The sequence below is a fragment of the Oncorhynchus masou genome, chromosome 15 (assembly GCF_036934945.1).
Source record: "Oncorhynchus masou masou isolate Uvic2021 chromosome 15, UVic_Omas_1.1, whole genome shotgun sequence".
In the NCBI taxonomy this organism is placed as follows: Eukaryota; Metazoa; Chordata; class Actinopteri; order Salmoniformes; family Salmonidae; genus Oncorhynchus; species Oncorhynchus masou.
In genome coordinates, this window is record NC_088226.1 from 47,264,817 (window position 1) to 47,291,451 (window position 26,635).

The following is a 26,635-nucleotide window of genomic DNA, read 5'->3' on the forward strand; positions in this document are numbered from 1 at the left end:
CACTGATTGATTTGTGTTTTTTATTGAATCGCCAGATCACAACTAGCAGAGCTGGTAGCTAAATGAACGGGACTTCAACTAAAGGTTACATCATCAAATTACTTCCCTCTCTCTCTAATACTTAATGGGAAATACACAGGGAATATAAACCAGACATCTCATACAGTATGGCAAGCATCCTTGTCCCTGCGTAGTGCACTACTTTTCACCGGAGCCCTATGTGGTTTTAACCACAGGGCTCTGGTGAAAAGTAGTGCACTAAGTGACACAGGGTTAACCACACAGGTCAAAGTTAGGGCTCTGGTGAAAAGTAGTGCACTATGTGGTTAACCCTGTGTCACTTAGTGCACTACTTTTCACCAGAGCCCTAAGTGACACCGGGTTAACCCTGTGTCACTTAGGTCAAAGTTAGTGCACTACATGGGGAATAGGCTGTCATTTTAGACACCGACAGTAGCTGGATACAGACTGTTGATTTGTCATCTAGCCAAACACAAACACCTGTAAACAGACATTACACTATGCATGGTATCCCATAATTGTCTTCGTATAAAACTATTGAAGAGTTAGTATAAACAGAACTGCTCTGTCTGTATCCTTCATCTCATCCTCCATAACCCTGGATGGACATCAAAACAAGAGATTCAATCTGAAACCCTATAGCGTTATTGACATTTTAAAGATAATTTCCAAATGTGTCGACATTGCAGTATTTATCTTGAATGCGGTCTCCACAAAGACGGTAACATTGCCTTAATCTGCATTGTTGACTAGAGCTCTCGGATTGAATCCTGGCCTAAACAATATTATAACAGAGAAATAGTCCATCCAATTGCAGCTTGTCCAAACAACGCTCCTTCATGTCTCCGTTATCTGAGTGATTGTCATGGAGATGACTGGCACTCGACAACATACCATGTTGCCGTTGTTCCTCTGCTCTCCAACTGCTCATAGAAGAGAGAACAGACGCAGACATCATCAATGCATGATCAATAGCCTACTGGTATTGACTGATCAATGATTCTTAATGGCTGACTAATGTAAAGTATAATTTTTACCTGTAGTTGGTAGTCTACTAAGTGTCATTGATTGTCGTCTGCAAACGGGCCAGGAGGAGAAAGAATCATCATGTCTGGAAGCTCCAAATCTGCTTCCATTTTACATCTACATAGAAGCAGACATGCATGGTAGACACACACACACACACACACACACACACACACACACACACACACACACATACACACACACACACAATGACATTCACAATCCAAGCCCAGAAAACTAGTCTGACAACAGATTACACAATGTGACATTTCTTTCCTCTCCTACTTACGGGTACACTGGTTCTTCTATCTCCACGGAGCCTGGCAAGTAAAAAAGGATAGTGTTTTAAACGTAAAGCTATTTTCCACACTATTGTGTCAGATGTAGAAAGTGGATTCCTTTCATTGAACTCAATAAATTCCAACAGCATTCTCTCAACCTTTATTGGCTGCTTTCCTGGATCCAAATGAAACTCTCCTTGACTATGAAAGAAAGGCATGCTAAATGGATCATCTGCGTCTGGCTAACCAGCCCAAAGACTAGGCCTGATGTGTGGAATGTGTAGTACACAGAATCCATACGTAGCTCTTCACTTACTGATTGGTTCCGGTTCTTCAGGTCTTCTCAAAGGGAGACAGTAGGTAAAGCGAGAGTTGGGGATTAGGGAGAGAGAGAAGAAAGAGAGATGGAGAGGATAAAAGAGAGATGGAGAGGATAAAAGAGAGATGGAGAGGGTAAAAGAGAGATGGAGAGGGTAAAAGAGAGATGGAGAGGATAAAAGAGAGATGGAGAGGGTAAAAGAGAGATGGAGAGATGGGGAGGATAAAAGAGAGATGGAGAGGGTAAAAGAGAGATGGAGAGGATAAAAGAGATGGAGAGGGTAAAAGAGAGATGGAGAGGGTAAAAGAGAGATGGAGAGGATAAAAGAGAGATGGAGAGGATAAAAGAGAGATGGAGAGGGTAAAAGAGAGATGGAGAGGGTAAAAGAGATGGAGAAGATAAAAGAGAGATGGAGAGATGGGGAGGATAAAAGAGAGATGGAGAGGATAAAAGAGATGGAGAGGGTAAAAGAGAGGGTAAAAGAGAGATGAGAGGATAAAAGAGAGATGGAGAGGATAAAAGAGAGATGGAGAGGGTAAAAGAGAGATGAGATGATAAAAGAGAGATTGAGAGGGTAAAAGAGAGATGGAGAAGATAAAAGAGAGATGGAGAGATGGGGAGGATAAAGAGAGATGGAGAGGGTAAAGAGATGATGGAAAAGAGAGGATAAAAGAGAGATGGAGAGGGTAAAAGAGAGATGGAGAGGGTAAAAGAGAGATGGAGAGGATAAAAGAGAGATGGAGAGGATAAAAGAGAGATGAGAGGATAAAAGAGAGATGGAGAGGATAAAAGAGAGATGGAGAGGGTAAAAGAGAGATGAGATGATAAAAGAGAGATTGAGAGGGTAAAAGAGAGATGGAGAAGATAAAAGAGAGATGGAGAGATGGGGAGGATAAAAGAGAGATGGAGAGGGTAAAAGAGAGATGGAGAGGATAAAAGAGAGATGGAGAGGGTAAAAGAGAGATGGAGAGGATAAAAGAGAGATGGAGAGGATAAAAGAGAGATGAGAGGATAAAAGAGAGATTGAGAGGGTAAAAGAGAGATGGAGAAGATAAAAGAGAGATGGAGAGATGGGGAGGATAAAAGAGAGATGAAGAGGGTAAAAGAGAGATGGAGAGGATAAAAGAGAGATGAGAGGATAAAAGAGAGATGGAGAGGGTAAAAGAGAGAAGAAGAAGATAAAAGAGAGATGGAGAGGATAAAAGAGAGATGGAGAGGGTAAAAGAGAGATGGAGAGGGTAAAAGAGAGATGGAGAGGGTAAAAGAGAGATGGAGAGGGTAAAAGAGAGATGGAGAGGGTAAAAGAGAGATGGAGAGGATAAAAGAGAGATGGAGAGGGTAAAAGAGAGATGGAGAGGATAAAAGAGAGATGGAGAGGGTAAAAGAGAGATGGAGAGGATAAAAGAGAGATGGAGAGGATAAAAGAGAGATGGAGAGGGTAAAATAGAGATGAGAGGATAAAAGAGAGATGGAGAGGGTAAAAGAGAGAAGAAGAGGATAAAAGAGAGATGGAGAGGGTAAAAGAGAGATGGAGAGGGTAAAAGAGAGATGGAGAGGGTAAAAGAGAGATGGAGAGGATAAAAGAGAGATGGAGAGGGTAAAAGAGAGATGGAGAGGGTAAAAGAGAGAGGGAGAGGATAAAAGAGAGATGGAGAGGGTAAAAGAGAGATGGAGAGGGTAAAAGAGAGATGGAGAGGATAAAAGAGAGATGGAGATGACAAAAGAGAGATGGAGACGGTAAAAGAGAGATGGAGAGGGTAAAAGAGAGATTGAGAGGGTAAAAGAGAGATGGAGAGGATAAAAGAGAGATGGAGAGGGTAAAAGAGAGATGGAGAGGAGAAGAAACAGAAGGGGAGGAGAAGAAAGAGGGAGATGAGGAGAAGAAAGGGAGATGGAGAAGAAAACAAAACACAAGAGGTAAGCATCAAAGGAAACATTCATTCACCTTTACCTTCATCTGTGTGTGTGTGCAATTATACTGTATGTACCTCCTGATGGGTTCCTCTACAACAGGTTTGTGGAAGAAAGTGGCCAGCTTCTGAAGTGCTTCATGTTTCACCCTGCAGAACAGACAGACATCAGAAGGGAGAAATGCTAGCTAATGGATAGAATATTGTTAATACTATTAAAATCCTTGTCTTATTATCTGTGTGTGTGCATGACTCACTGCATATCCATTCCATCTATGGTGGTGTAATTCTGTGTTTGTTGGTGGTGGATGCTGAGCTCTCTGCTTCCTGGAGGAAGTAAACACACACACAATAATGCAAACAATAACAGATGTAATCAGCCAAAGGTATTTTAGGTATTTAAAAAGGGGAAGAAAAGATAAGCAGAACATGCAGGAAGCTGAGGTCAGTCATGGCTCATTGATAGATCATTGAAACCTAGAGGCTTGACTCACCCGTCATGGAGATTGTTTGGATGTGGCCACTGCAGAAGAGAATAGTGATGTCATGCAGATTCAAAGTTCCTGACATCAAAGGACAATAGTCCCCACTGTGATAGTCTTCACCATAACACTCCCCTGGGCCCCGATTCCGACCAGAGTTAAGCACATGTAAAGTGAACCTGATTCCCTTTTTATGAGCTTTTCTCTATTGTATTCTGACCTTAAACTTACTTTTTAAAATATTTTACACATTTATTTAACAAGGCAAGTCAGTTGAAAACATTCTTTACGATGACGGCCTACTTAAGCATGAGAATAGCATGCAAATTCACCCACTATTCATTTCAGGTGGAGCTCTAATAAATGAAGGCGTGGCAGAGGGAGGTGTGTCTACAGATACACTGGATTCTGACCTGGATTTAATTCCCTCATAATTCCACCACCTTTACGCTCGAGGAAAACATGAATAAGGTCGGAGCATTCTCCGATGCACTGTTATGTATACATGGATGAGCTGGGTAAATGAGCAATCCGTTTGGAGAAGGGAATTTTAAATATGCATTATTCCTTATGGTCCCTGGAGACAAATGTGACAAATCTGAAACAGTATTATTATTATTATTACAAATTGTCATTGTTTGCCTTCAGAATTTGCATGGATGAAATCTGGAGATCCAAGCCTTATGTTTCTGTAGGGCTGAACCTGCCGAGTTGATGGTATTCTTTCATTCATCCCTATATTCTGAACCCGTTCTCCCCATGTACAGTTGAAGTCAGAACTTTACATACACTTAGGTTGGAGTCATTAAAACTCGTTTTTCAACCACTCCACAAATTTATTGTTAATTAAAAAACGATAGTTTTGGCAAGTCTGTTAGGACATCTACTTTGTGCATGACACAAGTCATTTTTCCAACAATTGATTACAGATTATTTCACTTATAATTCACTGTATCACAATTCCAGTGGGTCAGAAGTTTACATACACTGAGTTGACTGTGCCTTTTAAACAGCTTGGAAAATTCCAGAAAATGATGTCATGGCTTTAGAAGCTTCTGATAGGCTAATTGACATAATTTGAGTCAATTGGAGGTGTACCTGTGGATGTATTTCAAGGCCTACCTTCCAATTCAGTGCCTCTTTGCTTGACATCATGGGAAAATCTAAAGAAATCAGCAGAGGCGTCAGAAAAAAAAATGTAGATCTCCACAAGTCATGGTCATCCTTGGGAGCAATTTTCAAATGCCTGAAGGTACCACGTTCATCTGTACAAACAATAGTACGCAAGTATAAACACCATTGGACCACGCAGCCATCATACCGCTCAGGAGAAAGACGCGTTCTGTCTCCTAGAAATGAACGTATTTTGATGCGAAAAGTGCAAATCAATCGCAGAACAACAGCAAAGGACCTTGTGAAGATGCTGGAGGAAACAGGTACAAAAGTATCTATATCCACAGTAACATGAGTCCTATATGGACATAACCTGAAAGGCCGCTCAGCAAGGAAGAAGCCACTGCTCCAAAACCGCCATAAAAAAAGCCAGACTACGGTTTGCAACTGCACATGGGGACAAATATTGTACTTTTTGAAGAAATGTCGTCTGGTCTGATGAAACAAAAATAGAACTGTTTGGCCATAATGACCATCATTATGTTTGGAGGAAATTGGGGGAGGCTTGCAAGCCAAAGAACACCATCCCAACCATGAAGCACAGGGGTGGCAGCATCATGTTGTGAGGGTGCTTTGCTGCTGGAGGGACTGGTGCACTTCACAAACTAGATGGCATCATGAGGAAAGAAAATGATGTGGATATATTGAAGCAACATCTGAAGACGTCAGTCAGGAAGTTAAAAGCTTGGTCGCAAATGGGTCTTCCAAATGGATAATGACCCCAAGCATACTTCCAAAGTTGTGGCAAAATGACTTAAGGACAACAAAGTCAACGTATTGGAGTGGCCATCACAAAGCCCTGACCTCAATCCTGTAGAAAATGTGTGTGCAGAACTGAAAAAGCGTGTGCGAGCAAGGAGGGCTACAAACCTGACTCAGTTACACCAGCTCTGTCAGGAGGAATGGGCCAAAATTCACCCAACTTATTGTGGGAAGCTTGTGGAAGGCTTCCCAAAATGTTTGACCCAAGTTAAACAATTTCAAGGCAATGTTACCAAATACTAATTGAGTGTATGTAAACTTCCGACCCACTGGGAATGTGATGAAAGAAATAAAAGCTGAAATAAATAATTCTCTCTACTATTATTCCGACATTTCACATTCTTAAAATAAAGTGGTGATCCTAACTGACCTAAGACGGGGAATGTTTACTAGGATTAAATGTCAGGAATTGTGGAAAACTGAGTTTAAATGTATTTGGCTAAGGTGTATGTAAACTTCAGACTTCAACTGGATACGTTATTGAGACTGTCGACAAAGTTTGAATTAAAGGTACACTGGAAAGGAATGGCTTAAGATAAATGTACTGAAAACCCAATTGAATGGAGACTCCATGAGAAACTCTGTTGGCCAGCAAGTGGGAGGGTTTTCAGCGTTTGAATGTAATGTATTCAGAGAGAGCAGGGTAGCCACACCTACAGAGCACTTTGCGTGACTGAAAAAGTTCAATCTGAATATGAAATAGTGAGAAGTGCATAGGAAAGAGGTAAATTCCTAAATCGGGATCGGGCCCCTGTTGAATAGTCCCGATGGGTGTACTGACCTCTCTGTAGGATCGTCCTCAATGGGGTAGGAGAGAGGTTCATCGTCATCATACGTCCACTCCTCACTGCCGTCTGTAACTGAGGGAGAACACACAGTTTAACTTTTGACTGCAGTGTTTCTTGGTAGTCTTTAACAAATCTACATTGAAACAAAAGTATAGACCTCACACACGTGGTTATGGGCTTAAACAACAGATGACACCTGTACCATGTCAGATATAAAGTGGAAATGTATTACATTTAGAGTTTGCATCCAAAATGACACTTTATATACATCTCAGAAGACTGAAATGTAACAAAATTGTTTGACATAGAAACACAAGATTTTCATCGGATTCTTTGAAATAATCTTTATTAATTATGAAAAATATGAATAACATTCCACCCATGAGGAGGCCAAAGAGGGTGCTTTGGTCACTTACTGCGGGAAAGGGATACATGTCATTTGGATCCACAATATGACTTGTGTGCACGTGCACTTAATGAATAACTGTGGACAGCGGAGTACTTACAGCTGCCTGTATCGTCCTGTAGTGGGTAGTGATTGGAAGTCCTGTTGCCCATCCTGGCCAGCTCTCCTCCCTGTTCTACCACAGTACTGATGTCCTTATGGCTGATGGCATGAGAAGCCTTCTTCCCCAGCTCCAACATCTCCTTAATGTCCAGCTCCACCTGGCTCACTGAGATGTACCCATCTATACACACACAGATAAAACACTAACTACACCTGCTATAACTGAGATGTACCCATCTACACACATAGATATAACACTAACTACACCTGCTATAACTGAGATGTACCCATCTATACACACATAGATATAACACTAACTACACCTGCTATAACTGAGATGTACCCATCTATACACACATAGATAAAACACTAACTACACCTGCTATAACTGAGATGTACCCATCTACACACATAGATATAACACTAACTACACCTGCTATTACTGAGATGTACCAATCTATACACACACACACACACATAGATATAACACTAACTACACCTGCTATTACTGAGATGTACCCATCTACACACACATATATATATAACACTAACTACACCTGCTATTACTGAGATGTACCCATCTACACACACACACACACATAGATATAACACTAACTACACCTGCTATAACTGAGATGTACCCATCTATACACACACAGATAAAACACTAACTACACCTGCTATAACTGAGATGTACCCATCTACACACACACATAGATATAACACTAACTACACCTGCTATAACTGAGATGTACTCATCTATACACACACAGATAAAACACTAACTACACCTGCTATAACTGAGATGTACCCATCTATACACACATAGATATAACACTAACTACACCTGCTATAACTGAGATGTACCCATCTATACACACACAGATATAACACTAACTACACCTGCTATAACTGAGATGTACCCATCTATACACACATAGATATAACACTAACTACACCTGCTATAACTGAGATGTACCCATCTACACACACACATAGATATAACACTAACTACACCTGCTATAACTGAGATGTACCCATCTATACACACACAGATAAAACACTAACTACACCTGCTATAACTGAGATGTACCCATCTATACACACACATAGATATAACACTAACTACACCTGCTATAACTGAGATGTACCCATCTATACACACACAGATAAAACACTAACTACACCTGCTATAACTGAGATGTACCCATCTATACACACACATAGATATAACACTAACTACACCTGCTATAACTGAGATGTACCCATCTACACACACACATAGATATAACACTAACTACACCTGCTATAACTGAGATGTACCCATCTATACACACACAGCTATAACACTAACTACACCTGCTATAACTGAGATGTACCCATCTATACACACACAGCTATAACACTAACTACACCTGCTATTACTGAGATGTACCCATCTATACACACACACAGATATAACACTAACTACACCTGCTATTACTGAGATGTACCCATCTATACACACACATAGATATAACACTAACTACACCTGCTATAACTGAGATGTACCCATCTATACACACACAGATATAACACTAACTACACCTGCTATAACTGAGATGTACCCATCTATACACACACAGCTATAACACTAACTACACCTGCTATTACTGAGATGTACCCATCTATACACACACAGATATAACACTAACTACACCTGCTATAACTGAGATGTACCCATCTACACACACATAGATATAACACTAACTACACCTGCTATAACTGAGATGTACCCATCTATACACACATAGATATAACACTAACTACACCTGCTATAACTGAGATGTACCCATCTATACACACACATATATATAACACTAACTACACCTGCTATAACTGAGATGTACCCATCTATACACACATATATATAACACTAACTACACCTGCTATAACTGAGATGTACCCATCTATACACACATAGATATAACACTAACTACACCTGCTATAACTGAGATGTACCCATCTATACACACATAGATATAACACTAACTACACCTGCTATTACTGAGATGTACCCATCTAGACACACACATAGATATAACACTAACTACACCTGCTATAACTGAGATGTACCCATCTATACACACATAGATATAACACTAACTACACCTGCTATTACTGAGATGTACCCATCTATACACACATAGATATAACACTAACTACACCTGCTATAACTGAGATGTACCCATCTACACACACATATATATAACACTAACTACACCTGCTATAACTGAGATGTACCCATCTACACACACAGATAGTTTGTAAACACACATACATGTAACTCATGTTGAATCCACCTGCAAGGCTGTTTTCACATAAAGTAGGTCTTCAAGTAATGACAACACAACAACCTGTCTGGAATCCCACAATCAAGCAACTACTGTAGATGTTGAACTATTTGACTCATTTTATGCCCATCTGTATTTGTGTAGAGGTCAGAGGTCAGGGGTTAGGTAGGTGTGTAACTTACATGTATTAGTGCTGTCCCTGGCTAGCCATTTTCCTTTGGGGCAGTTTGTGGTCCGTATGATGCTGACGATGTCCCTATTCTTCACAGCCAGGTTGTCCTTACGTCCTTTAGATGTTACCGTCACTGTAGCCTGATATATAGCCTCCTCCTGACCTGTTATCTGCATTCGCACGCAGGCATGCACACACAGTGAAAATATAATCTCAGCGGTCCCATACTGTATTGACTGTAGAGTGCGATGAATGCAATGTAAATCTGTTAATCCAGCTGGGCTTTACATTAATGTCCTACTCTGCTAGAGGGGCTGCTGCTGTTGATATTACCCTGTGTATTAATCTGTGTTACTGAGCGTTGTAGTGTAGTGTGCACTGTGTGTACTAGCAACACTTGGGTTAGGGTTATATGATGTTTCCTATAAATCCCACTCCCTCTCTTGTCATTAGTAATCAGACTTGAGATCCAACAGTGACTTCTGCGAAAATCGTTCATAGACGTCATTGGAAGTTTTGCTCAAAAATGTAAATTAACCATGTGAATACATCGCTCTGTGTTAAGTGAAGTTACTACCGTGTAGCCATGATGTTCAGTTAATCTACCATCTTGAAGGAATGAAATCACACTGATTTCTACTACCGAGAACACTATTCCGCTCTCCTCTAAGGATTTCTCACCTTAAACTTCTTCATCTCATTTTCTTTCTTCTCTCTCTCTTTCTGCTCCTTCTTCTCTCTCTCTTTCTGTTCTTTCTTCTCTCTCTCTTTCTGTTCTTTTTTCTCCTTCTCCAGATGTTGTTTTTCTTTCTTCTTCATATCTTTCTCCTCTGGGTTTTCCAGACCAGGCCTCTTAAAAGACCAGCCACCCCTGGATGTTCCTTTAGTCTGAAAACAATAGGAAGATGAGGGTCATGTCTGATAAGATCTTCACTGGGTGATTCGATTCCCACAGGATGGATGCAGAGAAGTGTCTAACAGATAGAGGAGCCTTTACTGTGTGTAACACAGACCTGGGTCAAACATGGTCAAATATTAAGCTATCAACCAATCAAAAGACCCAGAATCTTCCTTACCGGAGGCTGAGTCTCAGTATATGGGTCTGTGAAAAGATAACAGGAAGATAAATAGTTAAGAAAACATGTTGACATCTGAAAACATATTTTATGTTAGCTAGATAAGATCACATCAATGAGAGCGGTAGCAATGCCAGTCTGTCTAGGGTCAATAGGAGAAAAGAGATAAACACACATATCAGCTTCACTGCTAGAGACACTGGCCTACATAACATTACATACAGTACACACATACTCAACATCTGACCTCATCTCACAGATTCACACCCACAGCTAGAAACTCTCATGCTGGTGGATGGTATCTGAGTGAGAACTTAATGTAAGGTTCCCGTGTCTTACTCTTTGGTTCCTTCTTCTTCTTGGTGGGTTGACCCTTGACCTTCTGTTTGGCTGAGGGCATGTCTTCATTGGCTTTGTCACAGGTGCCATCTTCTGTCTCAGCTCTGGAGGGGTGGGGGTGTGGAAAGGTCAGTCAGGGACAAGAACATGACATAGAACACTATTCTAGTAGAGAACGGGAGCTGGATGTGTTCTTTTTAAGGCAAGAATAGGGTACGTTTGAGAGAGAGTAAGAGTTAGCTGGTTGTGTTACCCTGCCTCTGGCTGGGGGTCCTGGCTGGAAGGGGAGGCGGGGACACTTTCTTGGATAACCTCCACCCGAACCCTCAATGGAACCTCGACCACCGGTTCTGATTCTGGAACTCTGTGGTCCTCGAATTCTGGAAGCCCCTCCCCCTCTTCCAGAATCTCCTGCTTTAGAAGCACTGTCTCTGGAATGTTGTCACCATATTCTCCATTCCCCCATTCTGACCCCTCTATCTCCACCAAGTCTGCAGGCTGGATTTGTAGGGCTTCCAATTTCAGAAGCTCCGACCCTACATCCTCAAACTCGGGAACGTCAAGAGCAGGACCGGCTACGGAGAACTCTAGAGGAGCAGGAATCTCCCCAGCTGAAAAGAGAGACAGATAGTTACCCAACATGAAGAACCACACACTGATAACTACTCCATCCTTTCTCTTTCAGTGTGTGTGTGTGTGTGTGTGTGTGTGTGTGTGTGTGTGTGTATGTGTGTGTGTGTGTGTGTGTGTGTGTGTGTGTGTGTGTGTGTGTGTGTGTGTGTGTGTGTGTGTGTGTGTGTGTGTGTGTGTGTGTGTGTGTGTGTGTGTGAGATATGTTTGTCTGTGTGCAATGTAATGTGGTTTGCTACTGTGGTTTGTGAACACACTGCTGTGGAGCTCTTTAGCTCTTTTTTGTTTTGTTGTAGTGCAATGCCGTGAAGCGAGAGTCTGAGTGGTTGAACTGGCCTGTTCACTAGGTCAGCCGGGAGGAACACTCTGCTTAACTGATAACTACATTCCTCAAATTAAAACGATGTAATCATCACCAACAAGAGAGTTAGAACACAAGACATTGGCAGCAGCACCCAGTCATGCTAACTTTGACAGAAACACTGCCCCATAGTGACACACCAAAGATAGTTTAAATATCTCTCTTTCTCCGTCCTACTCTTCCCTTCTCCTCACCTATGCCCTACTCTCCCCCTTCTCCTCCTCACCTACGCCCTACTCTCCCCCTTCTCCTCCTCACATACGCCCTACTCTCCCCCTTCTCCTCCTCACCTACGCCCTACTCTCCCCCTTCTCCTCCTCACCTACGCCCTACTCTCACCCTTCTCATCCTCACCTATGCACTACTCTCCCCCTTCTCCTCCTCACCTATGCCCTACTCTCCCCCTTCTCCTCCTCACCTACACCCTACTCTCCCCTTCTTCTCCTCACCTACACCCTACTCTCCCCTTCTCCTCCTCACCTACGCCCTACTCTCCCCTTCTCCTCCTCACCTACGCCCTACTCTCCCCTTCTCCTCCTCATCTACGCCCTACTCTCCCCTTCTCCTCCTCACCTACGCCCTACTCTCCCCTTCTCCTCCTCACCTACACCCTACTCTCCCCTTCTTCTCCTCACCTACACCCTACTCTCCCCATTCTCCTCCTCACCTATGCCCTACTCTCCCCCTTCTCCTCCTCACCTACACCCTACTCTCCCCTTCTTCTCCTCACCTACACCCTACTCTCCCCTTCTCCTCCTCACCTACGCCCTACTCTCCCCATTCTCCTACTCACCTATGCCCTACTCTCCCATTTTCCTCCTCACCTACGCCCTACACTCCCCATTCTCCTACTCACCTACGCCCTACTCTCCCCTTCTCCTCCTCACCTACGCCCTACTCTCCCCTTCTCCTCCTCACCTACGCCCTACTCTCCCCTTCTCCTCCTCACCTACGCCCTACTCTCCCATTTTCCTCCTCACCTTCGCCCTCCTCTCCCCTTCTCCTCCTCACCTACACCCTACTCTCCCCTTCTCCTCCTCACCTATGCCCTACTCTCCCCCTTCTCCTCCTCACCTACGCCCTACTCTCCCCTTCTCCTCCTCACCTATGCCCTACTCTCCCACTCTCTTCCTCCCCCTTTCATCCTCCTCCTCACTTCCCCACAGGGTTGGGGAGTAACTTATTTAATGTAATCAGTTAAATGTAATCTCATGTTTTTAAAACTAACTGTAATCAGTTATGTTACCAGTTCAAATATTGTAATCAGATTACAGATACTTTTGAAAAACTTGATGCTAACTTCTTGAATTACTTTTCAATTCAGGAAGTATGTTTGCGAAAAAATAAATTATGACATTCAATTCAGCATTGAAAAAAGGCGCAAGTTTTAAGTTTTTTCCACCTGAGAGAGTCTGACCACAAGTCAGAGACCACTATGATGACACACCAAATGCGTTTCATGGATCATTTTTGTCTTATTTTAATGTTGCTTAAGGGGGAAGTAATCCAAAAGTAACTGAAAGTAATCAGATTACATTACTGAGTTTGGGTAATCCAAAATTATGTTACTGATAACTATTTTGGACAGGTAAATAGTAACTGTAATGGATTACATTTAGAAAGTAACCTACCCAACCCTGCTTCCCCATCCTCCTCCCCTCAGCCCTCCTCAAGACAAAGATGTTTCTGGCACAGAGAGGTATTCGACCTTCTCTGCTGTTCCGTGTCTACAGCGTTGCAACAACAACCACATAACACCTACTGCAGGCCAGGGACTCTCTCGCAGCCTAGATCCTGCAGCATACCTGACCTCCTGCATACCAACCTAGCTGACACCCTCTTAAGATATCTAAACCATTCCACCATGCAAAGTCTTACCTAGGGTGTAGGGGTGAGCTGCTCTCCTGTGTACTTCATTTTCAGAGTGAGTACAAAAGTAGAGTGAACAGAAAAAGGAGAGATATATAGAATAAAAGAAAGAGCGAGGAAGAGAGAGAACAAGGGCCTTAGGGAAAGAGAGATGCAGACACTTACTAACGTCAACACTGTTGACCAGGGACGGTTTCAGGGGTGTAGGGGGCCCCGCCCCGGCCTGGTCATCGTAGTCGATTGGTGGGAGCTCAGGGAGGGATTTGTGGGGGAGTGGGGGTTGGTCCTCTATGGTGGGTGTGGTCAAAGGGCTGGGGGAAAAGAGATGGAGTTAATTAGATGGTAATAATAACAATATGGTTATTTAACAGACTCTTATCTAAAGCGACTGGGGGATGAGCAATGGACAGGAAACGCTAATCAACTTGTAAACAAACTGTCAACGTCACCTGATTCCCTGTCTGACTGACACAGTATATGTTAGGATAATATGTCAGGATAATATGTTAGGATAATATGTTGGGATAGTATGTTAGAATAGTTGATGCTAACGTTAATGTGTATGTATTAAAGGTATATTGTGCACCTGCCAAACTTTCTCTTGGCCTTCTCCAGAGCATCGAAGATGATCTCTGTTCCTCTTTTTTTTGGTGGACTCATTTCCTCTGCTCGCCCTAGAGCCGACAGGGCTGAGAGTGGTCGTTCCTGGACCGACACGAGGCTCTCAGGCTGGGGGGCTGGGGGTGTGACTGGGGGGTCCACCGCTGGGGGAAGCGGGATGTGAGAGGGAAGTGGAAAGGCAGAGGCCTCGACTACAACAGCAGCATCCACTACTACAGACTCAGGTTCAGATACAAGTTCAGGAGCTGGAGGTGGAGGTGGAGAGGGGGTAGGGTCAGCGGGTGGGGGTGGCCTGGCAATAGCAGGTCGACGTGGGGTGGCTATAGTGGGTGGTGGTAAGGTGGGGATAGCAGAGGGGTTAGGGGTGACTGGGGGAGTTGGTACCGGGCTGGGTAGGGCAGGAACAGGGGAAGGGGTAGGGCTGGGGGGAACCAATACAGAAAGGGTGGGGGCTGGGATGGTCTCAGCTGAGGTTTCTAACTCCAGGGTAAGGGGGGCAACAGGGATGGGCTCAACGATAGAAGGGTCGGGGATCATTGGAATGGAGATGGGGTCGGGTGGTGTAGCGACTGTAATGGTTTCAGCTGCTGGTGCAGGCATCAGGGTGGAGGGTAACAGCTCAGAGTGTAAGAGGGCATCTAGTACTGGGGCAGGTTTCGGGGCAAGGGGTAAGAGGGTAATGTGAGCTGCTGGGGCCGGTGGGATGAGGGCAGTTGGTGTGGGTATATTAGCATGGGGTGATGGGGTTCTGAAGGTTGTTAGAGTGATGAGAGGTGCAGGACCAGCCATGTCTGGGCTGGCTATGTCCAACATGGGGAGAGGAGGAAACTCATCTTTCCTCTCTTTCCCTTTCTTCCCTGCTTTCACAGGCTTCCCGATGCCCCGAAAACCCTTCTTCTTTACTGTTGCATATATGGGCGGTGGCAAAGCATCTTCCAGCTCGACACTACCCCCCTTAAACCCCCTAGGGGACAGCAGGGACACCTTCTTGTTCTTCATGACTAGGTCTGTCTCTGTCTTCTGTTTCTGGTCCAGCAGATCTTCTACATCATCTTTCCCGCCATTCATCTCTCTATCTGCCTTTTCTTTGTCAGCCTCTGCCTTCTTTTTACCTAGTAATTTCACCTTCCCCTCATTCTTGTCTTTTCCCTTTACCTTCTTCTCCTTCTCCTTGAAGATGACTCGGGGTGCGATGTCACCCTTCCCCTGGAGGGAGGTGAGGAGGGAGTGTCGAGCTCCGGGCGTTAGGCTGCGTGAGTTGGAGGGTGTGTGTGATGTGGGGCTGAAGGAAGGAAGGAAGTTTGTTGGGCTGTGAGGAGGGGACAGGACTTTAGGTTTCACAGGAAGGGCAGGTTTGGTCCTTGGCTGCTTCAGCAGCACTTCCTCATCCTGGAACTTTGCCCTCAAGGACTTGAAGTCCCGATCTTCTTCCTGAGAGAGAGATAAAGGAGGGGAAGGGGTGAGATGGGTGGAAAACAGGTACCTCAGGAGAAAGGAATCATAATTGAATTTCAAATCACAGGTTATCTTTGAGCCCTTCCTAACTGTCCCACTCTCTCTCTCTCTTCATAGTCTGAATCAACATAAGATAAAACAAACTAAATGACCGGATCATCCAGGGTTCCTCCTAGATAACTTTCAAAGTGGAGTGCACAACTGCCATTCGCAACAAATATGCCAATAGAAACCCAGTAGCCAGCTTTAGCATGAATCTCTCTGTCCTGCTATACCACATCATATTTCTGCCAACCATACACACACACTGAGAGTCAAATCCAGAGATTTAAAATCAAATGCCGCAAGGAGGCATGAGGACTGCAGATGTGGCCAGGGCAATAAATTGCAATGTCCATACTGTGAGACGCCGAAGACAGCACTACAGGGAGACAGGACGGACAGCTGATCGTCTTTGCAGTGGCAGACCACTTGTGACAACACCTGCACAGGATCGGTACATCCGAACATCACACCTGCGGGACAGGTACAGGATGGCAACAACAACTGCCCGAGTTACACCAGGAGCGCACAATCCCTCCATCAGTGCTCAGACTGTCCACAATAGGCTGTGAGAGGCTGGACTGATGGCTTGTAGGCCTGTTGTAAGGCAGGTCCTCACCAGACATCACCGGCAACAATGTCGCCTATGGGCACAAACCCACCGTCACGTTTGTCGTCAAAGGAATGAGCGTTACAACGAGGCCTGTACTCTGGAGCGGGATCGAGGTGGAGGTGGAGGGTCTGTCATGGTCTGGGGCGGTGTGTCACAGCATCATCGGACTGAACTTGTTGTCATTGTAGGCAATCTCAATGCTGTGCGTTACAGGGAAGACATCTTCCTCCCTCATGTGATACCCTTCCTGCAGGCTCGTCCTGACATGACCCTTCAGTATGACAATGCCACCAGCCATACTGCTCGTTCTGTGCATGATTTCCTGCAAGACAGGAATGTCAGTGTTCTGCCATGGCCAGTGAAGAGCCCGGGTTTCAATCCCATTGAGCATGTCTGGGACCTGTTGGATCGGAGGATGAGGGCTAGTGCCATTCCTCCCAGAAATGTCCGGGAACTTGCAGTGCCTTGGTGGAAGAGTGGGGTAACATCTCACAGCAAGAACTGGCAAATCTGATGCAGCCCAAGAGGAGGAGATGCACTGCAGTACTTAATACAGCTGGTGGCCACACCAGATACTGACTGTCACTTTTGATTTTGACCCCCCCTTTGTTCAGGGACACATTACTCCATTTCTGTCACATGTCTGTGGAACTTGTTCAGTTTATGTCTCAGTTGTTGAATCTTGTTATGTTCATACAAATATTAACACATGTTAAGTTTGCTGAAAATAAACGCAGTTGACAGTGAAAGGACGCTTCTTTTTTTGCTGAGTTTATATCTGAGAGATCAGGATATTATTATTGTTAATCCCCCCGCCCCCAACTTTGGTGTTCTGAATAGCCTCAATTCGTATACAAGGTGTCAAAGCGTTACACAGGGATGCTGGCCCATTTTGACTCCAATGCTCCCAACAGTGTCAAGTTGGCTGGATGTCCTTTTGCTGGTGGACCATTCTTGATATACACAGGACACTGTTGAGCATGAAAAACCCAGCAGCATTGCAGTTCTTGACACAAACCGGTGCGCCTGGCGCCTAATACCATACCCCGTTCAAAGGCACTTAAATATTTTGTCTTACCCATTCATCTTATGAATGGCACACATACACAATCCATGCCTCAATTGTCAAAAATAAAAATGTTTTTAACCTGTCTCCTCCCCTTCATCCACACTGATTGAAGTGAACTTAACAAAGTGACATCAATAAGGGATCATAGCTTTTGCCTGAATTCAACGAATCAGTCTGTCATGGAAAGTGTTCTTAATGTTATGCACTCAGTGTATATAGCGCCATCAGAAGGTATTCACACCCCTTGACTTTTTTCACATGTTGATGCGTTACAGCCTGAACTTAAAATGTATTAAATTTAGATTTTTTTGTTACTGGCTTAAACACATAACTCCAAAATGTTAAAGTGAAATAATGTTGTTGTTTTTTCAATTTAATAAAACATGAAAAGCTGAAATGTCTTGAGTCAATACAGTTGAAGTCGGAAGTTTACATACTCCTTAGACAAATACATTTAAACTCAGTTTTTCACAATTCCTGACATTTAATCCTAGTAAGAATTCCATATCTTAGGTCAGTTAGGATAACCAATTAATTTTAAGAATGTGAAATGTCAGAACAATAGTAGCGAGAATTATTTATTTCAGCTTTTATTTCTTTCATCACATTCCCAGTGGGTCAGAGGTTTACATACACTCAATTAGTATTTGGTAGCATTGCCTTTAAATTGTTTAACTTGGGTCAAACATTTCGGGTAGCCTTCCACAAGCTTCCCACAATAACTTGAATTTTGGCCCATACCTCCTGACATAGCTGGTGTCACTGAGTCAGGTTTGTAGGCCTCCTTGCTCACACACGCTTTTTCAGTTCTGCACACACATTTTCTATAGGATTGAGGTCAGGGCTTTGTGATGGCCACTCCAATACCTTGACTTTGTTGTCCTTGAGCCATTTTGTTACAACTTTGGAAGTATGCTTGGGGTCATTGTCCATTTGGAAGACCCATTTGCGACCAAGCTTTAACTTCCTGACTGATGTCTTGAAATGTTGCTTCAATGTATCCACATAATTTTCTTTCCTTATAATGCCATCTAGTTTGTGAAGTGCACCAGTCCCTCCAGCAGCAAAGCACACCCACAACATGATGCTGCCACCCAGTGCTTCACGGTTGGGATGGTGTTCTTCGGCTTGCAAGCCTCCCCCTTTTTACTCCAAACATAACGATGGTCATTGTGGCCAAACAGTTCTATTTTTGTTTTATCAGACCAGACAACATATCTCCAAAAAGTACAATCTTTGTCCCCATGTACAGTTGCAAACCATAGTCAGGCTTTTTTTATGGCGGTTTTGGAACAGTGGCTTCTTCCTTGCTGAGCGGCCTTTCAGGGTATGTCGATATAGGACTAGTTTTACTGTGGATATAGATACTTTTGTACCTGTTTCCTCCAGCATCTTCACAAGGTCCTTTGCTGTTGTTCTGGGATTGATTTGCACTTTCCGCACCAAAGTACATTCATCTCTAGGAGACAGAACACATCTCCTTCCTGAGCAGAATGATGGCTGCGTGGTCCCATGGTGTTTCTACTTGTGTACTATTGTTTGTACAGATGAACATGGTACCTTCAGGCATTTGGAAATTGCTCCCAAGGATGAACCTGACTTGTGGAGGTCTACAATTCTTTCAGAGGTCTTGGCTGACTTCTTTTGTTTTTTCCCATGATGTCAAGCAAAGAGGTACTGAGTTTGAAGGTAGGCCTTGAAATTCATCCCCAGGTACACCTCCAATTGACTAAAATTATGTCAATCAGAAGCTTCTAAAGCCATGACATAATTTTCTGGAATTTTCCAAGTTGTTTAAAGGCACAGTCAACTCTGAGTATGTAAACTTCTGACCTACTGGAATTGTGATACAGTGAATTATAAGTGAAATAATGTCTGTAAACAATTGTTGGAAAAAGTACTAGTGTCAGGCACAAAGTAGATGTCCGAACCGACTTGCCAAAACTATATTTTGATAACAAGTAATTTGTGGTGATTGAAAAACGAGTTTTAATGACTCCAACCTAAGTGTATGTAAACTTCCGACTTCAACTGTAACTATTCAACCCCCTTGTTATGGCAAGCCTAAATAAGTTCAGGAGTAAAAATGTGCTTAACAAGTCACATATTAAGGTGCATGGACTCACTCAGTGTGCAATAATAGTGTTTAACAAGATTTCCTGTAAGGTCCCTCAGTCGAGCAGTGAATATCAAACAGAGATTCCTCCACAAAGACCAGGGAGATTTCCCAATGCCTCACAAAGAAGGGCATCTATTGGTAGATGGGTAAAAAAAAGTAGACATTGAATATCCCTTTGAGCATGGTGAAGTTGTTAATTACACTTTGGAGGGTGTATCAATACACCCAGTCACTACATACATACAGGTGCCCTTCCTAACTCAGTTGCCGGAGATGGAGGAAACCGCTCAGGGATTTCACCATGAGATCAATAATGGCGCCGGAAAAGAAGGCTGACGTTTTACGTGTTCCTATCCAATTGTGTGTTGTTGTTTTTTTCTTTGCAACTTAACTTTTTTTCTTATTTTGTACATAATGTTTTTGCTATCGTCTCTAATAACCAAAAATAACTTCTGGATGTCAGAACTGTGATTACTCACCACAAACTGGCAGAATCCTCTTTTTCCTTTAACAAGTCTGACGAGCCCTACGTGAATGACATACTGCCTACCCCGGAACAGGCCCAGATCCCCGTCATTTGCTTAAAGAGAAGGCATAGAAAAAGGGGCCCGGAGGGCGGGCTGCCTTCTGTGAATTCGTGGGCGGTCGAATAAACCCCCACTGCCTTCCATTCTGCTAGCAATCTTTTCAATCCTTGGAAAATAAAATCGATGACCTGCGTGGAAGATTAAACTACCAACAGGACATTCAAAACTGTAATATCTTATGCATCACGGAGTCGTGGCTGAACAATGACATTATCAACATACAGCTGTCTGGTATGCGCTCTACCAGCAGGATTGAACAGCGGTATCTGGTAAGACAAGGGGTGGGTGACTATGTATTTTTGTAAATAACAGCTGGTGCACGATACCTAAGGAAGTCTTGAGGTTTTGCTCGCCTGAGGTAGAGTATTTCATGATAATCTGTAGACCACACTATCTACCTAGAGAGTTTTCATCTGTATTTTTTTGTAGCTGTCTACATACCACCACAGACTGATGCTGACAGTAAGACCGCACTCAATGACCTGTATTCCGCCATAAGCAAACAGGAAAACGCTCACCTAGAAGCGGCGCTCCTAGTGGCCGTGGACTTTAATGCAGGGAAACTTAAATCGGTCTTACCAAATTTCTATCAGCATGATAAATGTGCAACCAGAGGAAAAAATCCTGGACGACCTTTACTCCACACACAGAGACGCATACAAAGCTTTCCCTTGCCCTCCATTTGGCCAATCTGACCATAATTCTATCGTCCTAATTCCTGCTTACAAGCAAAAAGCACCAGTGACACGATCAATAAAAAAAGTGGTCAGATGAAGCAGATGCTAAGCTAAAGGACTGTTTTGCGAGCACAGACAGGAATATGTTTTGGGATTCCTCCGATGGCATTGAGGATTACACCACATTAGTCATTGTCTTCATCAATAAGTGCGTCGATGACGTCGTCCCCACAGTGACCGTACGTACATACTCCAACCAGAAGACATGGATTACAGGCAACATCTGCACTGAGCTAAAGGCTAGAGCTGCCGCTTTCAAGGAGCGGGACTCTAGCCTGGAAGCTTTATAAGAAATCTTGCTATGCCCTCCGACATACCATCAAACAGGCAAAGTGTCAATACAGGACTAAGATCGAATTGTACCACACCGGCTCTGATGCTCGTCGGATGTGGCAGGGCTTGCAAATCATTACAGACTACAAATAAAGCACAGCCGAAGCTGCCCAGTGACACGAGCCTACCAGATGAGCTAAACTGCTTCTATGCTCGCTTCGAGGCACATAAAACTGAAACATGCATGAGAGCACCAGCTGTTCCGGAAGACTGTGTGATCACGCTCTCCGCAGCCGACATGAGTAAGACCTTTAAGCAGGTCAACATTCACAAGGCCAGACGGATTACCAGGGCGTATACTGCGAGCATGCGCTGACCAACTGGGAAGTGTCTTCACTGACATTTTCAACCTCTCCCTGTCCAAGTCTGTAATACCAACATGTTTTAAGCAGACCACCATAGTCCCTGTGCCCAAGAACCCTAAGGTAACCTGCCTAAATAACTACCGACCCGTAGCACATCTATAGCCATGTAGTGCTTTGAAAGGCTGGTCATAGCTCACATAAACACCATTATCCCAGAAACCCTAGACACACTCCAATTTGCATACCGCCCTAACAGATCCACAGATGATGCAATCTCTACTGCACTCCACACTGCCCTTTCCCACCTGGACAAAAGGAACACTTACATTGGGGCAAAAAAGTATTTAGTTAGCCACCAATTGTGCAAGTTCTCCCACTTAAAAAGATGAGAGAGGCCTGTAATTTTCATCATAGGTACACTTCAACTATGACAGACAAAATGAGAAGAATAAAATCCAGAAAATCACATTGTAGGATTTTTAATTAATTTATTTTCAAATTATGGTGGAAAATAAGTATTTGGTCACCTACAAACAAGCAAGACCTCTGGCTCTCACAGACCTGTAACTTCTTCTTTAAGAGGCTCCGCTGTCCTCCACTCGTTACCTGTATTAATGGCACCTGTTTGAACTTGTTATCAGTATAAAAGACACCTGTCCACAACCTCAAACAGTCACACTCCAAACTCCACTATGGCCAAGACCAAAGAGCTGTCAAAGGACACCAGAAACAAAATTGTAGACCTGCACCAGGCTGGGAAGACTGAATCTGCAATAGGTAAGCAGCTTGGTTTGAAGAAATCAACTGTGGGAGCAATTATTAGGAAATGGAAGACATACAAGACCACTGATAATCTCCCTCGATCTGGGGCTGTACGCAAGATGTCACCCTGTGGGGTCAAAATGATCACAAGAACGATGAGCAAAAATCCCAGAACCACACGGGGGGACCTAGTGAATGACCTGCAGAGAACTGGGACCAAAGTAACAAAGCCTACCATCAGTAACACACTACGCCGCCAGGGACTCAAATCCTGCAGTGCCAGATGTGTCCCCCTGCTTAAGCCAGTACATGTCCAGGCCCGTCTGAAGTTTGCTAGAGAGCATGTGGATGATCCAGAAGAAGATTGGGAGAATGTCATATGGTCAGATGAAACCAAAATATAACTTTTTGGTAAAAAGCATGGGGGTGGAGAAGCATGGGGGTGGAAACATCATGCTTTGGGGCTGTTTTTCTGCAAAGGGACCAGGACGACTGAGCCGTGTAAAGGAAAGAATGAATGGGGCCATGTATAGTGAGATTTTGAGTGAAAACCTCCTTCCATCAGCAAGGGCATTGAAGATTAAACATGGCTGGGTCTTTCAGCATGACAATGATCCCAAACACACCGCCCGGGCAACGAAGGAGTGGCTTCGTAAGAAGCATTTCAAGGTCCTGGAGTGGCCTAGCCAGTCTCCAGATCTCAACCCCATAGAAAATCTTTGGAGGGAGTTGAAAGTCCGTGTTGCCCAGCAACAGCCCCAAAACATCACTGATCTAGAGGAGATCTGCATGGAGGAATGGGCCAAAATAACAGCAACACTGTGTGAAAACCTTGTGAAGACATACAGAAAATGTTTGACCTCTGTCATTGCCAACAAAGGGTATATAACAAAGTATTGAGATAAACTTTTGTTGTTGACCAAATACTTATTTTCCACCATAATTTGCAAATAAATTCATTAAAAATCCTACAATTTTGCCCCACTGTATGTAAGAATGCTATTCATTGACTACAGCTCAGCGCACAACACCAAAGTGCCCTCAAAGCTATTCAATAAGCTAAGGACCCTGGGACTAAACACCTCCCTCTTCAACTGGATCCTGGACTTCCTAACGGGCCGCCCCCAAGTCGTAAGGGTAGGTAACAACACATCCGCCATGCTGATCCTCAACACAGGGACCCCTCTGGGTTGCATGCTCAGTCCCCTTCTGTACTCCCTGTTCACTCATGACTGCACAGCCAGGCACGACTCCAACACCATCATTGAGTTTGCCGATGATACAACAGTCACCGACAACAACAAGTCAGCCTATAGGGAGGAGGTCAGAGACCTGGCCATGTGCTGCCAGGACAACAGCCTCTCCCTCAATGTGATCAAGACAAAATAGATGGTTGTGGACTACAGGAAAAAGAGGACCGAACACTCTCCCATTCTAGTCTCGCTATTGTTATCTTACTGCTGCTCTTTAATTACCTGTTACTTTTATTTCTTATTCGTATTTTCTTTTTTTTAAACTGCATTGTTGGTTAGGGGCTCGTAAGTAAGCACTTCACTGTAAGGTCTATTCCAAAACATGCATTCTTTTTGCAATAAGGCACTAAAGTAATACTGCAAAAAATGTGGCAAAGCACATTTAGGGGAAATCCATTACAACACATTACTGAGTACTTACCACTCTCCATGTTTTCAAGCATTGTGGTGGCTGAATCATGTTATAGGTATGCTTGTAATCATTAAGGACTGGGGAGCTTTAAAGGATAAAAAATAAATGGAATGGAGCTAAGAACAGGCAAAATCCTAAAGGAAAACTTGCTTCAGTCTGCTTTCCACTAGACACTGGGAGATGAATTCTCCTCTCAGCAGGACAATAACCTAAAACACAAGTCCAAATCTACACTGGAGTTTCTGAAAAGAATAATGGGCAAATGTTGCGCAATCCAGGTGTGGAAACCTCTTAGAGACTTACCCAGAGAACTGTAATCGCTGCCAAAGGTGCTTCTGCAAAGTATGGACTCGGGGGTGTGAATACTTATGTAAATTATATATTTCTGTATTTCATTTTCAATACATTTACAAACATTTCTAAAAACATGTTTTCACTTGGTCATTATGGTGTGGTGAGTGTAGATGGGTGAGAAAACCATTTGTTTGAATTATTTTTCAATTCTGCATGTAACACAAAATCATGTGGAATAAGTCAAGGGGTATGAATACTTTCTGAAGACACTGTACTTCCATTCCTTTTCAAAACGGGCACAGGGCTACCTTCCAAATAGTCTTGTGAGCTTGTGGGGGTCCCAGAGCAAAACAACCGACACGTACATGTTCCTGAGAATCTCACCCAAACTGTTCAGAGACTAGACTGAAGTTGGCAGATCGGAGGTACTGAATTCAGACTAATCCCATGATGCATGAGGGGGTCATAGAGTAAAACCGAGAACACCGCCGTGTTCACGAGACTCTCATCATTCCATAGAGCATTAGTTTGTAGCTCAAACAGTGTATCTGGATGTCTCGTTGTCTGACAAACACTGCTGTAGCTCAGCCACCTTCCACCACAGATGTGGAAGGCCGCCATTGGCGGATGTAGTGGATTGAGACACGGCACATGCAACAAAATAATAATGTATATCTCTAGTTTAAACAGACAGATTTTGATAGGCATTTTTTATTATGACAATTAGATTTCCCGCGGGGTCGCTGACATCGACTTTAGAAGGTAAACAATACAGCCATATCTAGTAATAAACCAGAGAGAAGAACCACCAATTAATAGTTGTTGAGACAAGAAGCATGGGCATCATGCCAACTCTCTATCTAACAGTATACAGTAATAGAAAATGTAACAGTGGCACGGAACTCTATTCGTGAACCATGGTTACGTTATAACAGCACGGCGCCGTGTGTCCGCGAGAGAGAATGAGACGAGTCTTAGTACTGAAAGTGTAATAACACCAGATAAGGTTTACCTGGTCCATCGTGCGTAATTCAACCAGCAACAGACAGCTACGGGTAGCCTTGTTCCACCTCTATTCTCGCTTTATCCAGGTGGCAACTTCAGCCTCTCATTCTGGCTAGTTCCGTTAACGTCCTTACACCAAGCAGTTACACAAAACAGTCAACACAATAACTCGGAATAACTTTCTCCAGTGTCAACAGTCTTGGAGGCTACCGGCAAAGTGTTACTGTTCTCGCCTACTAACAGAGGATTAGACTGGTTTACAGACCCTTACATTGAACTACTCTCTCTCCGCATGTGTTTCTTAGCTGGTTTGGTTATAGGATGGAAGTCAGGTTGGAATTCTCTCTCCCACGCTCATAGAAATGTTCACGCGCACATCGCAGAAACGGTCCGTCCAGTTAAACCGGTCCGGCGGTGTCGAGAGCTAAAGGCAGTTATACGCAACGTGTATGATGCACTTTCTGACAGCTCTCATCCAACAGGAATGTTGTCCGGCATTCAGTGTGTCATTCCTCGTAGCTGGTGCCATAGAAGCGCGATTGTTTTCCAACCACAATGAAATAGGCCATTACAGTTGAGTCATATCACATATGTTCGGCAAACAGGTAAATGACACGGACGTGATAGCTTATATCCTATTGCTGTATGTGCCTTTGGCAGTGATATATGTAGGCCTATGCCCATGTTGCCCATAGCTAGCTTTATTACGTCTTCCAGACAAACAGAGACAGTGAAATAAGACAGCTTGAGGAGTCTGTCAGCATTCCAAGAACAGGTGTATTTAAACTGCATTCAGAAGACACAAGCCATACAAGATACAGAAACACAGATTTAAATGGATTGTGTAAAAACGTGGACATAATAGTACGTTGTGTGTACTCAATATGGCTAGTTAGAGAAACATAGAGTACACGTGTACTGTAGGATATTATTCATACAAGTAGTCCACTGAACCTTCATTAAAGCCATCCTGTGTCT

At 43.6% G+C, this 26,635-nt stretch overlaps 1 protein-coding gene across 3 annotated transcripts; it reads right to left on the reverse strand.

Annotated features, from left to right (window-relative positions):
• Positions 1–3: 3 nt before the first annotated feature.
• On the reverse strand, positions 4–26,614 carry LOC135556343 (FYN-binding protein 1). Of its 3 annotated transcripts, none has more exons than XM_064989473.1 (17): positions 25,665–26,614; positions 14,637–16,102; positions 14,216–14,361; positions 11,444–11,801; positions 11,191–11,294; positions 10,852–10,877; positions 10,457–10,663; positions 9,786–9,945; positions 7,269–7,451; positions 6,756–6,828; positions 4,052–4,080; positions 3,815–3,884; positions 3,636–3,707; positions 1,645–1,670; positions 1,337–1,367; positions 1,059–1,164; positions 4–944 (listed from the first exon to the last, which is right to left on the reverse strand). In XM_064989473.1, exons 1-16 carry the CDS (start codon positions 25,671–25,673, stop codon positions 1,083–1,085), a joined length of 3,042 nt encoding a protein of 1,013 aa, XP_064845545.1. In that variant the 5' UTR covers positions 25,674–26,614; the 3' UTR covers positions 4–944; positions 1,059–1,082. The 3 variants fall into 3 exon arrangements, with proteins under 3 accessions (XP_064845545.1, XP_064845544.1, XP_064845543.1); XM_064989472.1 differs by having other exon boundaries at positions 1,645–1,667; positions 6,756–6,834; XM_064989471.1 differs by having other exon boundaries at positions 6,756–6,834.
• Between the last annotated feature and the right edge of the window lie 21 nt (positions 26,615–26,635).